At 35.6% G+C, this 17,009-nt stretch overlaps 2 protein-coding genes across 2 annotated transcripts; one reads left to right on the top strand and one right to left on the bottom strand.

The window, feature by feature from the left end:
- The first annotated feature begins 2,683 nt into the window (after window positions 1-2,683).
- Window positions 2,684-3,575, top strand: LOC127437209 (monocyte chemotactic protein 1B-like). Its single transcript, XM_051691995.1, has 3 exons — window positions 2,684-2,935; window positions 3,095-3,218; window positions 3,323-3,575. The coding sequence occupies exons 1-3, from the start codon at window positions 2,872-2,874 to the stop codon at window positions 3,447-3,449; spliced, it is 315 nt and encodes a 104-aa protein (XP_051547955.1). The 5' UTR covers window positions 2,684-2,871; the 3' UTR covers window positions 3,450-3,575.
- A 6,638-nt stretch (window positions 3,576-10,213) lies between these two features.
- LOC127437212 (C-C motif chemokine 4-like) lies at window positions 10,214-11,895 on the bottom strand. The gene is made up of 3 exons (XM_051691997.1): window positions 11,637-11,895; window positions 11,297-11,411; window positions 10,214-10,780 (listed from the first exon to the last, which is right to left on the bottom strand). The coding sequence occupies exons 1-3, from the start codon at window positions 11,704-11,706 to the stop codon at window positions 10,669-10,671; spliced, it is 297 nt and encodes a 98-aa protein (XP_051547957.1). The 5' UTR covers window positions 11,707-11,895; the 3' UTR covers window positions 10,214-10,668.
- Between the last annotated feature and the right edge of the window lie 5,114 nt (window positions 11,896-17,009).

The following is a 17,009-nucleotide window of genomic DNA, read 5'->3' as shown; positions in this document are numbered from 1 at the left end:
AGTAAGAAAGAGCTTAGATATTGATCTGTTTCTCACCCACACCTACTGTATCATATTGCTTCTGAATACATGGATTTAACCACTAGAGTCTGAATAACTTTTATACTGCCTTTACATGGATCTTCAAAGTTCTGGCAACCATTCACTTGCAATTTTGGGTGAACTATTCTTTTAATAGATATACTGTACCTGTTGGAGGAATATCTCTCTATGCAGCTGACTTCAAGTGATGGGGGCTCTTTCTATATATTAAGATAAAAACTGTTTCCAGTAACTTTTCTTTTCAGATTATTTTTGGCAGTCATGCTTTTTGGCATTACAGTTAGTTGCATATTGACATTATAGCTCAGTACACAGACTCGACAATGTGCCACAATACCAAGCTGTGAAACATGTTAGTTTTAAATAAAAACATAGTTTTAAATAAGCTGAGGTGGTGATTTGAAACCACAGATAAATTATGCAAGATACAGAGGAAGCTCCTCTTTTGTTCTCCACTTTCAGATTTATATTACTTTGAAACTCTAGAAACGTGAAGGTCACAAGTTCTGTCCTTTATTCACAGCAAAGCTGCTTCCCTCTTTCTTCTCTTTGGAGTTGAATCTTTGTGCTCTCAGAAGCAGAAACTCTGATAATTGTTCCCAGAATGTGAACTAGAACAATATATAGACTGAACAATGTATAGCCTCTTTAAATTAAATTAAAATTCCATATTTTGCTATGTACAATTGCTCACAGTATAAATGTATAGGTCAGTGTTTCCCAACCTTTTTTCTGCCACGGCATACTTTTTACAATTAAACAAATCCCATGGCACACCTCTATTCCACTGTCCCACATAACCATCGTTAATAGTTTTCCTTTTCAAGAACTTCCATGTTTTCTGTCCATTTTAGTTGCATGTTTACTCGTAATGTTTGAAATTCGGCTATGCAAAAAAATGCAAGTCATGTAGGTACGGTAATGAGATCACAGGTGGCAAGAGTGCTAATTGGGTAATGAATAAAACAACAAATTTGCATCTTATTTTTTAGAATTGTTCTTGCAAATTAATTCTTGTAATGCCACAGCAAATAATTTTGTATTTATCTATTTATTTACATGGCTCCAGACTAACATTTAAGAGTGGTAGCACCGGTGTTAAATTCTACAAATGGCGCACCAGCACTTGAGTTGGTCGCACCAGTCCAACTGAAAGAAAATTTGTTTTCTTTCACAGTTTCTTTCTTTTTATCAGGATCTTGATGATTAAAACACAGTCATCTGAAGACAAACAAAGCCTTTTTCTACAATCAGAGGGCATTAGAAAAGATTTTACACAGAAGGAAAGTTCCATTGTATCCATAGTTTTAACTGTGGCATTTGCAATAAGATCATAGTAACCAAAAGTATAAGTAATACCATGATTAGCAGTAACCATAGAACAAATTATGGCATTTTTCATAAGAAAAACACATTCTGAAATTAAATTGTATTCTCTCACTACTATATTGATATAAGGTCATGGTGAATATTTTTTTTTAATATCTGTGATGTGTGGATTGAAACCTTACAGTTTCTGTCTGTTCATTGTGCAGATTTCTCCTTTATTCCTTTTCAGTGCTGTTTAGAATGTTGGGCCGTTTAATACCATTTTAAACTGGTTTAATCATTGACACATTATGGGCTTTCATAGAGGTTTTAAACAAATAATCAATGCCGAATTCGTGACCCAGCCCGTGCTTCTCACAGCTCTGTTTATGATGATCTGAGCGCTCGAGACCGGTCCACGTGTAAATGCACGTCTCTGCGCTGATCTGTCCATTGAGCAGCGCTGACTGATCCGGGTAAAGCTGTTTCCTTTCGCGTTTGGAACATTTGCCATTTGATATTTCTCATACGGATCAAAAAATGACAGCGCACAATCAGAGAGTCAGCCAACTTTGTAGTCGCACCAATGCGACCTCTTGTAAAATTTAATCGAACTGTTAGGAAAAATGGTTGAAAAATTAGTCTCAGTCTGGAGCCCTGATTTATTTTGTGGAATCTGATCATTTTCCACGGCACACCTGACAATCTTTCATGACACGCTAGTGTGCCACGGCACATTGGTTGGGAAACACTGGTATAGGTTATCTCTATGGGCAATCTCAAATTATCTCTTTAAGTAGTCTGAATCGGTGTATGTATACCTGTATGGGCACTCTTAGTTTATCTTAGGTAGTCTGATTATTCAGTCCATTCAGGTCATCTAGGTTAGATAGACTTGCAAAAGTAGAAGTTATAATAGCACTTTTAAGTGTATTATCAATGGAAAAAAATGGATTGGGTGCATTTTTTACAAAATCGAGGACACATGGTCCAAACATTTGTAAGAAAAATGGAATGGAAAATTCAGGGGCAAAACAGCACCAACGACGTGCTTTAATAAAATACTATTATACATGCAGTTCAGTCAGAGTAAGAAGTACCATTACATGCAGTGTGAAGGCATTACACAAATGTCTGGTGGTGGAGGAATGTCTCAAAATATTCACACAATTCACACACTGCTCAGTGAGTGAAACATGAAAACATAAAGACTCAACATTGAATTGTTTTCCTGGAGAATGTGTTCAAAGAATTTAAAAGGAAAGGCCTTTTTCCATTCTTACTACTAAAAAGCAGAACAGAAAGTACTGTAGAACAAGGGATGAGGAAAAGGAAGAGCTAAAATGCACACATTCTACAGTATGTTGATACTCAGAAATATATTTACATGAATTTCTGTTGGAGGAAAGTCTCTCCTACTCTGTATATAAGGAGGTGATCTGAAGCTATTCAGTACACATCACTTGCTTGGAGATCTTGAAGCTCTACAGAACTTACAGTGTGAACAGAGATTCTTGAAGAATGAAAAGTCTGATGTCTCTGATCTTCCTGGTGCTGTTCTGCTCTATGCAGATGACTTCAAGTGGTGAGGACTCTTTTATAAATTAAAACAAAATCTTGCCTTTTTTTTAAAATTTCATTTCAGTTTCAGTAATGCTAGTTGCACAAGTTGCATTTTTTTATTGGTGATATTTTTAATATCTTGATATCTTGAGTATCTTAAGTGAATCTTGAATTCTTTCAGCTCCCGTTGCAGTTGATTCGGCACAGTCAGTGTGCTGTTCAGAATTTACAAATGTAACGATTCCTCTCAAACGGGTGGTCTCATTCAAGAGGACCAGCAGCAGCTGTCCCAAACAAGGCATTGTGTGAGTATCTTTAAATTATTTCATTTTCAACTTCAAAGTCAGAGGGTCCCTCTATTGAAATCCTTGATCTAAGTCTTGTTTTTTTTTTGTGTTTTTGTCATCAGGTTTCAGACAACTGCAGGGAAAGAAATCTGCGCAGACATTCAGAAAGACTGGGTGCGCAACCATATTGCTAAAGTGGACAACAGAAAAACTGTGACAACAGCACAAACTCCAAGCAACAAAGTCTAAAGCTATTCCTCTGTTTCTATTTGAATTACACAATTATCTTATACTGTGCTTATGCTATCCTTGTGCTATGTAATATTATCTTAAAATATATATATTTTTTAAATAAAATTATTTATGTAATTTGGTTGACCATTTTTAATAAAAATATAAATGATTAAAAAAAATATCCTTATCAAGTGATGTTTTTTTAAATGTTAAGCTTTTAAATGTTAGTATTTAACATGAGTCCATCAAATCCAAGCTTTTAAGTCTGTTGCAGTCTAAGACTTTACAGCAAGCTCATAGAGATGCAAGTGTATCACAATACAAATCGGTGAAACATATGCCATAGAAACCAGGAAAAGTTAAGAACATCAGAATACAGTATACTGAAGCAGTGGTTTTAAAAACTCAAAATTAATAAATAAATAAAAATTAAGGACGGTCATTCAAGACCTTTTCAGGGGAGTAAATAGTGTCTATGCAGGGGTAAATAAAGAAATTGGGTGAGGAAACAGTGCCTATACTTCCACTGTATATGAAAGATCAAACAATGGCAAAGGAGAACCACCAAAGACAGGGGCTACATTTGTCTGAATGTGATGTCATCTACAGTGGGTATTTTTATGATGCTTTATGAAAAGGCCATCTATGAACTGAGTGCATTAGAAATGTTGAAAGTCTAAAGTTTCTTCATGACTACCATAAACATGTAGGGGAGAGTGGGGTAAGATGAGCTGTTTTTTATTTAAGTCGACCTATGGCCAAGGGAATAAGAGACAGAAATAAAACGAATGCATACACCACAATTTCAGGATGTGTGCCATCAACTGAAACCTTAGCAATGTCCCTAACTCAAATAGACAACAAAATATGGGGTCCATATGCCTCATGTTAGGGGTAAGTTGATCCAGCTGACAGGGTAAGTTGAGCCATCTGAGAAAACAGTTAGACCTACTAACTATTACTAACTATTGTATTAACCAGATTTTAAAGTATAACTCTAAATAAAATTATTAATAATTAAATCCCCCATTCTGCTGATATTATTGGTGTTCATGAAATAAATATTACAACTAATTTGTCTACAGTTCTGAAACAACCTTGACCTACAAGAGTTGAATCAGTCAAAAAAAAAAGATTGAAAAGAGTCAATCAGTTTAACTTTGTGGACTGCATTTTTTATGTTGCACTCACTAAGCCTTGCCTGTCCTTTACATTCAGACTAACCTGCCAAAAAGTTCTGAAACATGTAGATAGTTTGCAAAGTCTCTAGGATTAAGAAATAGACATGGCAGTCTATTCTCTGTCCAGTTGTCAGTTCCTTTTTGCCAGTTCACAGCAGTGAGGCCATAGAACCTGTCAGAAAGTTTTTTTTATGTGGTCTGCAAGCTCCTTCACTATGTCTTCCCTAAATATCTTCTTCACCTCAGAGGTTCCTTTGTATCCAGCTGTTAATGTCTTCCCATTCTCTACCTTTTGACACTTTTCTGATGGATTTTCCTCCCTTGACTTCAGTGACTGCACTCTTTAACTCCTCTAGGGGTGTGGAGCCCCTATCTGTTTTTATTCTGCAATTACATTATGTGGCATGAAACATGAAATTTACATTTACAAGTCACTTTTATCCAAAGCGACTTACAATGCCCTGATTACAGGGACAATCCCCCTGGAGCAACCTGGAGTTAAGTGCCTTACTCAAGGACACAACAGTGGTGACTGTGGGGATTGAACCAACAACCTTCCACTTAATCAGTTCAGTGCTTTAGTCCACTACACCACCACTCCAATATAATGTCAGTTATTCACTGTTAGGATGCAACACTAATTTAAACACCAACTATTTGAATTTAACTTCATGTAAACATGAGGGGGTAAGATGAACCACTGGTTGAACTTACCCCCAAGGCTCTGGTTCATTTTGCCCCACAGCCACCATTTTGGGAAAAGTGCTTAGTCTAGCAACCCAGAGCTACACTTTTGCTAATTCACTCACATGTTTTTACACACTGCCAGTTCATCAACATATCTGATATAAATTTTAACCTGAGATAAATTACTTCTGATTTGAGACTGATCATACCTGATATGCCAAAATAAATAAATAAAATAAAATAAAAAATGGACAGGCAAAAAGCATGCTTACCACTACATCCACATAGTTCTTCCTTCCACAGCAAGATGAAAATGGAGAATGCAAACTAAATTTAGGGTCACATGACAAAAATGGTGTACGGTTGCCCAGTTACAGGTGGTGGATCAACTGTGGGCTCATCTTACCCCACTCTCCCCTAGGCCAATCTTCCCACCCTCTGACTCTACACCAAGCTTCTGTTATGATGCAGTGGTCCAATGTGGTCAGTACTCTTATTCTTAGCACGTGTGTCATTGTGCTTGTATGTTCTGCTAGAGATTTTCATCCACTTTGAACACTGCTTCTGCTTGACCATGTCATGCTGAAAGGTATAGCTGATAGTGGTCTGTACTAGTAATCACAAGACTGAAGGACTAAACCTATGATTGCTAAAGGTCCCTGTTACTTACTGTAAGATGGCAATATTCATAGTGTGTGTAACGGTGTACAACATTTATATAACATAAAAATTATACCATGGCTCCCACTGAGCTCTTTCAGACTTTCTGACTTTCATCACTAGATGGCAGTAGAGGATTTTCAACAGCACTCGAAGTACCAGGATGTTGTTTTCCCCATTGAAAGAATTCTGTTTAGTTGTTAATATATGCCTAAACCTTTAAAGATATACTGTATATTCTCTTTATTTTTTGTATTTCTTCACTTTACTCTAATGGATAGCCTGCTATATACAATATATTTTAAGGATGTTAATTATCAATAATATTGACTAACATAAGGGAAATATGCTGTTCATATGCTCCTAACTCATTTGTCTTAAATTAAAATTCTTTCTTAATATCCAGAGTCAACAAGAGTTAACCATTTGTAAGTTGTTTCACCTAAAAGTGTAAAACTGGTGATCTGTGGTGCCTCAGTTCAACACTTGTGTCTTAAACAGTGTACATATTCACACAGCTTGGGTTGATGGTAAAACATTCAACTTACATATGCAAGGTGCTGTCTTCACAGAAGTTTCACTAGTTGCTACAGTCTTCGTTATTTACAACAGTATGGGATCAAAATCCCGTCAAAAGTATTGCGGTCACGGATCCAAAAATAATAAGCATGAATCAAAATAACAAGTGTGAATCAAAAAATAATAAGCGCAAAAATAAGTAAAAAGCGCAGATCAAAATAATAAGCCCAGATCAAAATAATTAGTGCAGATAAAAAAATAACAAGCATGAATCAAAAATATATAAACACGTTTAAAATATGCTGCAAAAAAAAAAAAAAAAAAAAAAAAACAACAGAAAAATTAAAGCAAAGTCATCAGAATTGCAAACAAAATAATGTTTTCCTTGGTTATATTACTGTTTTTTGTGCTCTCTGACAATTTTGCTCATATTTTCATTTTTTTGTACACTTACGCTGTATTTTTCTTTGCTTTTGTTTCCAAGTTCTGCGCTTGGTTTTCCAAAACTTTTTTTGGGTTTCATGTAAATCAGGGGCCGTTTTGCATACCTATTGGTCCACTAGTTCTTGATCGACAGCTCCTCCTCTAACCAATCATTCGAAGAAGGGAGGTGACGTCACTCCAATGCAACCCCGCTGCTCAATCGTACGATGGTAGATGAAGATGGATAACCGTCAGTTGGCAAATCCTGGACAATCACAGGTAATTGAATATAACTGCATTATTTGTGGTTGATAGATATACGCTGCTTGTGTCTGTTTTGAGTATTTTCTGCCAGCTCTAGGAAAGATGTGTTTACAGTATATAAAGTTGATGTATCTTTGCATTAATTTAATAGGCTACTCTTGTTTGGGTGAGGCACAAAGAGCCTGCAAAGCAACATACAAACAAGTATTTCCTGACTTAAGATAATAATTGTGACACCAAGGCCTATTACAATACTGATGAGTATAGAAATGCTTACACATAATTTGACTTTTTTTTATTATATCAAAAATCTAAAAGATGTGCATTATTGCTGACACCTACATGCACACTTTGGAGTTGGTTGTATGACTGTAAGTCAGTTTCTTCAAATGTTATTGAAGTTCCATACCTTATGTTATGGAAATGTTTGTAAATGTTTTGGATATGTATGCTCCAATGTTGCCTGTATATTTAGAGACGGTCCCTAAATTTGCGACTATTTGTGAATAAAGAACGTCCAACGTCAAGCCAACTTTATTGCATTATTTATTGACGTGGGGACGCTTGGTCACTTGTTTCTGATTTCGCTGCAGTACTGTGGAAAAATAAACTACATGTAGCCGTGCCAACAATGCCAATGTGGGATAAGTACATAACGGCACATTCAGCAACATGGAAAAGCAGATCAAGTTGGGTTCTGAACTCGCAACTACATTGGTACAGCTAGTAAAAACATGCATCAAACATCCACACCAACCCAGCCTTGTTTTTTTTTTTAGATATGCAGCCAATAACCTACAAACAAGTCTTAAATAATGCCTAAACTAAAGACTCAATACATGTGTTAATGGACTATGATAATGGCCTATTCGGACAACACATTGTTTCCTAGAGCTGGCAGAAAATACTCAAAAAAGACACAAGCAGTGTATCTATCAACCACAAATAATATAATATTGAGCAGCAGCCATCAGAGTTGCATTGGAGTGACATCACCTCCCCTCTTCAAATGATTGGCTAGAGGAGGAGCTGTCGATCAAGAACTAGTGGACCGATAGGGACGCAAAACGGCCCCCGATTTACATGAAACTCTACTCACAAGTTTTGGAAAACCAAGCGCAGAACTTGGAAACAAAAGCAAAGAAAAATACAGCGTAAGCCTACCAAAAATGGTCAGACAGCACAAAAAACAGTAATATAAACAAGGAAAACATTATTTTGTTTGCAATTCGGATGACTTTGCTTTAATTTTTCTTTTTTTCTTTCTTTTTTTGCAGCATATTTTAAATTTGTTTACATATTTTTGATTCATGTTTATATTTTGATCTGCGCTAATTATATTGATTCACGCTTATTATTTTTGGATCTGTGACCACAATACTTTTGACGGGATTTTGATCCCATACAACTGTTTTGTCAGACCAGTAATGCAGTCAGGTAACTCCGCCCCTTCTGCAATGTACGAAGTGTCCAACGTTCCATGCTCCGTTTTGACGGCTGAAAAAATGCATCATCTGGGTACTTAAAGTACACTTCTTTTTGTCGCATTTTCAGTGTAAACATGCTACTTGCACTACTTACACTATAAAATGATGTAGAATAGTGCAGAAGTGTGCAGTTTGGGACACACCTCTAGTGCTTCTCACTTCCAAGATCACATGAACTCTATCTCTGCATAAACATTTATCTTACTTAAGCTTCTTTATTTCAAATTCACCCCCTTGTGATGGCTTTCAATTTGCAAACAGACTGTATTTAACAGATACCTTCATAAATACACATATACACATCTGAAAGTTCGGCGTGAGAGTGTGTCAGCAATGACTTTTAACTGGATGACGTTTGTTTTTGCGGACAGAAAAGAGAACTAAACTTGGCTTATATTTTTGCCAACTTCTCAATTTCGACAGTGTAATTATACATGACCACAAACCCTAAACGTGATTAACAACGTCACTCTCTATACGTCAGACCAAATAGGTCATAAACAGTTCTCAAACATTCCAACTTGTCTTTTCACACTACACTTAAGCCTGGCTTTACATCTTTATTAACCCCAGGCTAAGGACACTATTAACTCTGGTTTAGGCAACACCTCTCTAGCACTGCTTTTAATCCTTTTTGGTAGTATTTAAAAAAAAAAAATTCTGAATAATTACGGCAACCAAATGGGTTTACATAGTGACATTTCAACAGATGGACAAACAGTTATTGAAGGAATAATACAAGTTAAGTTCAATCAACAGCATGCGTGTCATGATGTCGATTACCACAAAAAATTAATTTCGAACCGTCCCTCAGGGGGTGGTCCGTAAAGGAAAAACAGCATCTCTTTGGTCCAATACGCAAACCTGGAATACAGAACAAACACAATCAATGCTTGAACTCTTCGCTTTGCTCTACAAGTGTGCATACAAGCCTGTAAACTCAATTTTAACCAACAGAAATGCCAATATACAGACAAGACTGCGAAAAAGCACAGATATTTCCCCTTTTCCAATATAGGCCTAATGTTAAAATGCTTTGTATATTTAATTGTAACTTTTAAATATATCTCTAGTCCTTATTTATCAAATAATGTACAAGTTTTAACAGAAGAATTAATGTGATTGCTTTATAAATTGATAAGCTTCACATTTCTGCCTTTAAACCCTCCAAAAATTGGCCCCATTCACTTCCATTGTACTGTAAGTGCTTCGATGTAACCTCGATTCTTTTTTTGTTTTTGTTTTTTTTTTTTTTGAAGGTGGTATTGAACATTATGCCACAAATGCTGTCGATCTTGTACTGAACCCAGGAATATTCCTCTAAAACATGTGCTATTAATGTTATTAACCTTGAAAATATACAAACAAAAGCATTAACCAAGAATTTACTAATGTAGAATCAAGAAATCTTACTGTCCTAAAGTATATGAGCATTGTAAAAATGGAAAACAATTCAGAATTACATTAGCTGTGTTTTAAAACGAACTTTGGTTACCAATTCCAAGTGTGAAAACCCAGTAGAGACCCAGATAGTGATTGAAATAATCAAGTTCCTTTTGAATAAATTCAGTCTTTATTATGAAGAGGTTAAGTTTGTAGCAAAAACTTTTAAAGTTACATACAGCAAACTTATTCATATCATTGTTGTTTATCCTTTATAGAAATAGTCAGAATCTATATATTCTATTATGTATCGTATAATTATTTTAGTCTATATTCTGTAATACTGTATCAGCAAGGAAAACTCTCTTTAGAAATACATTAGTAAGACAAATAACAGACAAGTCAAAAAGGTAAACAATTCAAACAATGGGGAAAAGAGACCCTTAGGTACATTCTGGATCAGTAACCCATAGCTTCAGTGTGCTGATCATTTAGTGACAATGCAATTGTCGGTGAGTGCAGGGATTGAATTTTTTTGTTTTTTATTCTGATAAGTAGCCCTTCCCTGGAGACTCCACACTTAGGAGCTTTCAAACAGGTTCCAAAAGCAGAGGACGCAGTTCATCATGGTTACAAAGTCCCCTGGCCACCAATGCGCTTGCTGTCAATAGTCTTGATGTGCCCCTGAACCCATGATTCAGTGGGTCTGGCACACACCTGACGCCCTTTAACTGTCCTGAATCTGGAAAGAGAATATCAATACCTTTAAAAATACATTAACTCACTCTGTGGTCAAAATAATTCAAGCATATTAACTATTAACATATTAACACAAGTAACTTTAAAGGAATTGTTCACATAGGTCTTTTCCATACAAGTTCATACATACTCACGATGTCTGTTAAGATCCAAAAATGATAATGAAACACCAAAAGTTTTGAGCTATATTCCGAGACATCTGAAGTCACACAGTAGCTTTGTGTGAGGAACAGATTGAAATTTAAGTCGTTATTCACCAAACATTTCACTTTCCAGTGTGTTGTTTTGTCATTTTTGGAGGTTAACAGCCAAGGTACAGTAACTATGAACTGTTGTTGTATGGAAAAGATCTGCATGAAGACTGTTTTTGTAATTTTTTGTTCCTTAGAGGAATGAAAGTCATACTTTCATTTTTGGGTGATCTATTCAATTAAATCTGTAAAATATTCCTGAAAAACTAAAACAAGATGTTTTTAGACATTCAGAGGGAAATACTTACAGCACGGCTTCATTGGGGCACTGCTGGCTTGTCATACTGTACTCAACCACAAATTTGATGGGCAGGGGACGGTCCGTAAAGGAAAAACAGCATCTCTTTGGTCCAATACGCAAACCTGGAATACAGAACAAACACAATCAATGCTTGAACTCTTCGCTTTGCTCTACAAGTGTGCATACAAGCCTGTAAACTCAATTTTAACCAACAGAAATGCCAATATACAAACAAGACTGCGAAAAAGCACAGATATTTCCCCTTTTCCAATATAGGCCTAATGTTAAAGTGCTTTGTATATTTAATCATAACTTTTAAATATATCTCTAGTTCTCATTTATCTTACCTTCACTGAGGGTAACTGCGGCCAGAAGCACCACAACTGCGGAGAAAATGATGTAGCGAGAGGCAGTCATATTTGCTGCTGTGTTTCACTGGATAGCTGGATGAATTAATAGAGAGTCTGTTGGGTGAGATGAAGCACTCAGGCTGGACTGGTTGCTGTGTGGTTTACTGTCCTGGCTCTCAGTCTTTATAGGGAGTGTTCTGTGTGTGGGAGACCCCTCAGTTGTAGGGGATTTTGCTATGAAATCTTCCACACAAAAAGAAAGTCCAGCATTATCTGTTGTTCTCCCACGTGTGTTTGACCTTTACAAGACATACTTAGGCCCCGAGGGAAACAATGCAGTCTCGTTTTAAAAGGGACAGCCCTATTAGCAAACCTTTCGGTTCCTCTTTCGTTATAGGTCCTTAAAATAAATCACTAGTGTACTAAACATGATGTGCTATTATACTAGAAAGATATTAATTTTTTTCATGTGTAACAATAATTATAATAGAAAGATAATAATGGAATTATTAATTATTATAATAAAAAATAAACCATAATAGTAAAAAATATATATAAAATATAGAATAAAAGAAAAAAATTTAATTTGAAAAAAGTTATTAAAAGTAGGGGAAACACCACACCTAGAGTTGCAAGTTTGAATCCAGGGTGTGCTGAATGACTCCAGTCAGGCTTCCTAAGCAACCAATTGGCCCGGTTGCTAGGGTGGGTAGAGTCACGTTGGGTTAACGTCCTCGTGGTCGCTACAATGTAGTTCTCGCTTTCGTGGGGCACGTGGTGAGTTGTGTGTGGATGCCGTGGAGAATAGTGTGAAGCCTCCACATGTGCTAGGTCTCTGCGGTAACACGCTCAACAAGCCACGTGATAAGATGTGCGGATTGACGTCTCAGACGTGGAGGCAACTGAGATGCGTCCTCCCCCACCCGGATTGAGATGAGTCACTATGCCACCACGAGGACTTAGAGCGCATTTGGAATTGGGCATTCCAAATTGGGGAGAAAAGGGGAGACAGTTCCCCCCCCGACAAAAAAAGTAGGGAAAACAGGGAAAATGGTCACAATTTCTCACACTTCACACACGTTGTGTGACAACATGCCCCAATAGCAGGCAAACAGTAACCCATTACATTTTAAATTCTTGCAATTTGATTACAGTGACTAACGTTCGGTTAAGTATATTGCTTTTATGTACATTACTTGGGTTACTTATATTTCAGCATTAAAAACATGAATTATGTTAATATGTAGATCTGTTTGTGTTTCTATGCCAGTTTTTCATTGTCATTTTAAGGGAGAAATGTGTGGTGCTGAGTGTATGACTTGCGTATACAATGAACAAGGAGGATATAGACATTATTTTGAATTTGTTGAGCAGAAGAAAAAAAAACATTTCGGTTTATGAAAGTAACTTAAAAGTAAAATATTTAGTAATGTGATTATGATTCACTGACGTAATGAGAAGTCATCGCTGAATCACAATTTTAGAGATAACTTAGATAACTTGACCTGGCATTTATGAATGAATGAATACACTTGTCCTGAGAACACAGTTAAACTTTTTGGCTAAATTCAAAATTCAATATTATGGTAAATCTCAGTGTAATGCTGCATTTAAAAATAATACTTCACTTTGGCAATTATTTAGTTGACATGAAATACTTTTGGGAAGTTGAATTGTCCTGCAGTGTGGCATGATGTACTCCATCTGATACTACAGTGCTTTGAACAGCATTTAGCTAATTATTATGAATGTAGCTTTTATCATCATAGTGACTACATGGAATATTTGTGCTTTTAAATTAATTTGACACACTGCAGGACCATTTAAAACAAACTAGAGGAGGTAAAAGTGCTATGTGACAACTACCCACAACTTATGAATATATTTAAAGAAAAATTGGCAGCATGTTTAGAAGAGCCAAACAAAGATTAAGTATCACATCCTCTTCTGACAAAACACGCTAATGGCATGACAAATGACATAAGCCACATTAACAGCGTGAACCGCTGACATTTCTTATTTAGACATGCATGGAAAGTTTCACCTGAAATTCAAACCTCTATTCGGTTAGAAAAGACCAAGCAAATAAATCTCCATAAAGAACACTCTGTATGTGAATAAAAAATAAACTATAACCTAAAGAGTTGATTGTTTAGAAGCCACATTGTTTAGTCTCTCTGACCCATGGATGCACTGAGATGCTGTTGAGTTAGATTGTACTTTCTTTCTTTGACTGTATTTTCATACACATTTGAGTGTGTCAACATGAAACAATATTCCAGAAGTCACTCTTCAGTAACCTTGTGTTTTTCTTTCATGGGGCTTGTTGAAAAGCCACATCTAGAGCACAATGCACAAATAGTCATTGCACTTCCATTGTAGAAGTCCTGTTAATATTTTACTGCCATTAGAGGATACTTCCTAGTAGAATTAAATTTGTCAAAGCCACGTAAGGTAAGTTTAGGTACATTCCTGATGATTCACAAAGCAATATTTTATTCTCCGGTGCTCTTTGGCCAACATGACAAACCATTTGCTTTTAAAAAAAGACTTCCTCAAGTTCATCATCAGTCATTCTAACCAAACAATTCCCTTTGGATTTTTTTTTTTTTTTTTTGATTTTTTTTTTGATTTTTTATGATCAGAATACGTAATGAAGGTATGCCATAATTTTATTACAAGGACACATATTATTAATGTAACACAGGGAAATCATTTTAGGGAACCTTTCTAAAGGAACTGTGTTTATCTCTAGGATTAACATCATACTCATTCCCATACTAAACATCAGATTTGAAAATGTATAATGTTTTTAATTTCACCTAATTTTACTAATTGCATCAAATGAGTAATGTTAATTATATTTGATCTTAGCATAAAATATATAATAAAAGATGCATTAAAAAAAAAGAAGAAAAAATAATTTTCCTAACAGAGCAAAGTTTAACTTATGAAGAAATAATTGAGTTCAATCATGATATCAATATGCAGGCCAACAAGGAAAGCTAATTCTCCATGGGTTCCCTCCAATAGCTTTATAAAATAATGTTTTAATAAAATAATGAGTTAAATAAGGTCTGTGGTTTGCATTACCTGACTTTCACATGTTGCTCTACAACAAATTCTCAAGCTGCTGTGTTACTTTAAAAATGTTGCTAAAAGTTTCTTCATAAGGACTACAACGGTTGTCCGTTTCATCAAACATGTAACTCACACGCACTGTAGTCCTTATTCAAGCAACTTGTTAGCAACTTACACAGCGAGTTCAAACGTCATGTTTGAGGTATGATTGTGTGTAAGCCGACGATACCCAACTTTATATTTCTTCAAAAACTGACGAAATTTCACAATTCTCCAAATTAGCAGAGTGTATCAATGAAATCAAAGATTGGATGGCCAGAAATTTCCTTCTCAATTCTGAAAAAACAGAGGTACTAATTATAGGACCAAAAACCTCTAAAAACAAGCCACTAAAATATAATTTGACTATCGATGGATGTACTGTTACATTGTCTTCGACAGCGAAGAACTTAGGTGTTATATTTGATACCAATCTGTCCTTTGAAAATCAAATTACCAATGTTTGTAGAACAGCATTCTTCCACCTCAGAGATATTTCTAAGTTACGACACATGCTCTCTGTTGCTGATGCCGAAAAACTAATTCATGCGTTCATGACCTCAAGACTAGATTATTGTAATGCATTACTGGGAGGATGTCCAGCAAGATCAATAAATAAACTTCAATTGGTTCAAAATGCAGCAGCCAGAGTGCTGACTAGAACCAAGAAATATGATCATATTAGCCCCATTTTATCGTTGTTACATTGGCTACCTGTTAAATTTCGTATTAATTTAAAAATTGTGTTAACTACTTACAAAACTTTGAATGGTCTAGCTCTGCAGTACTTAAGTGACCTTCTGCAACACTATATTCCATCACGTTCATTACGATCGCAAAATTCTGGCCTGTTAATAGTTCCTAGAATATCAAAATCCACAAAAGGAGGTAGATCCTTTTCATATTTGGCTCCTAAACTATGGAATAGTCCCATAACACTGTTCGAGATGCAGACACACTCACTCAGTTTAAGTCTAGACTAAAGACTCATCTATTTAGCCAGGCATACACCTAATTTACCTTGCACTATATTTAATTAAGTAATATTGGCATTATATTCATGATGTTAGCCAGAGGGGAACTGGTCCCACAGTGAGCCTGGTTTCTCCCAAGGTTATTTTTCTACATTAACCTGGAGTTTTATGTTCCTTGCCACAGTCAGTATTACTTATTTTTAAACACAATTCACAATCGTATTTTATCAAACTACACAATGTTGAATCTAAGACATTATAGATATTACAGTTTCATTTTCTGTTAAAGCATGATTTCCTGTAAAGCTGCTTTGAAACAATGTGTGTTGTGAAAGGCGCTATACAGATAAAAATGACTTAATTTATGCTATTTTTTTTTTTTTACTGATAAATTGAAAACCATATTCTAAAAACCCATTGGAAATTCCCAAAGGAACCCATGGCTCAAAAATGCTAATTCTGTTCTGGGTTTTCAGACTACAAACAGACAGCTTGATTAGTCATGCTAATGGTGCTTTCTAATTTTCTTAACACAACAATTCATTTATGAAAATTATATGATCATGCTGACATTGTTTTGGTGATATTTCTATGGCAAGAGCGGGGTTGTGATCAATCAAGGAGTTCTAATTTACCTGGAGCAAGCTATTCATTAGCATTCCTGTTAATCGCAATGGCAGTTGTTCAGCTGGAGCATATTTACAGCCACAAGAGCCTACACAAACTGCATGCTGCCATCTTTGTTTGATAGGCACTCAGTTTCAGAAACATTTTTTTTTTTTTTGTCTAATGTCATAGGCTAATTGACACATTGAAATAAATAAAAATCAATATAATGTTAATGTACTGTACAGTCCTATACAGTATTTAATGTGTCTATACTAATGTAGTCAATAAACAACACATCATAAGATTATGAACCACAGACTTTATTCACAACACCAGACTACAATGTAAACATATTAGTCAAACACTAATATGCCTCAGTTACTGTTTATTCCTTATAGGCAGCTCTAACATTTATACAGATGACAAAATCAGACCACAAAGCAAAACAAAAAGCATTAATAACTTCTAAATGAGATGTTACAATAATGTACCGGTAGGCGTGTGTACTCACAATTAGTATGGAGCTTTATCGTGGAAAAAGTTTTAATTTAAATGTCCACAAAAGTCCAAACTGGCAATATTTGTGCTGACTTCAGACCTGTATACAATTTTCCTGGGACTTGGCATGGATCAAAAGCAATTTTTGACGTTTTCCTTGATATTGTTT

This window comes from Myxocyprinus asiaticus, chromosome 48 (genome assembly GCF_019703515.2).
Source record: "Myxocyprinus asiaticus isolate MX2 ecotype Aquarium Trade chromosome 48, UBuf_Myxa_2, whole genome shotgun sequence".
Taxonomy (NCBI): domain Eukaryota; kingdom Metazoa; phylum Chordata; class Actinopteri; order Cypriniformes; family Catostomidae; genus Myxocyprinus; species Myxocyprinus asiaticus.
This window is presented reverse-complemented; position numbering and strand designations above follow the sequence as displayed.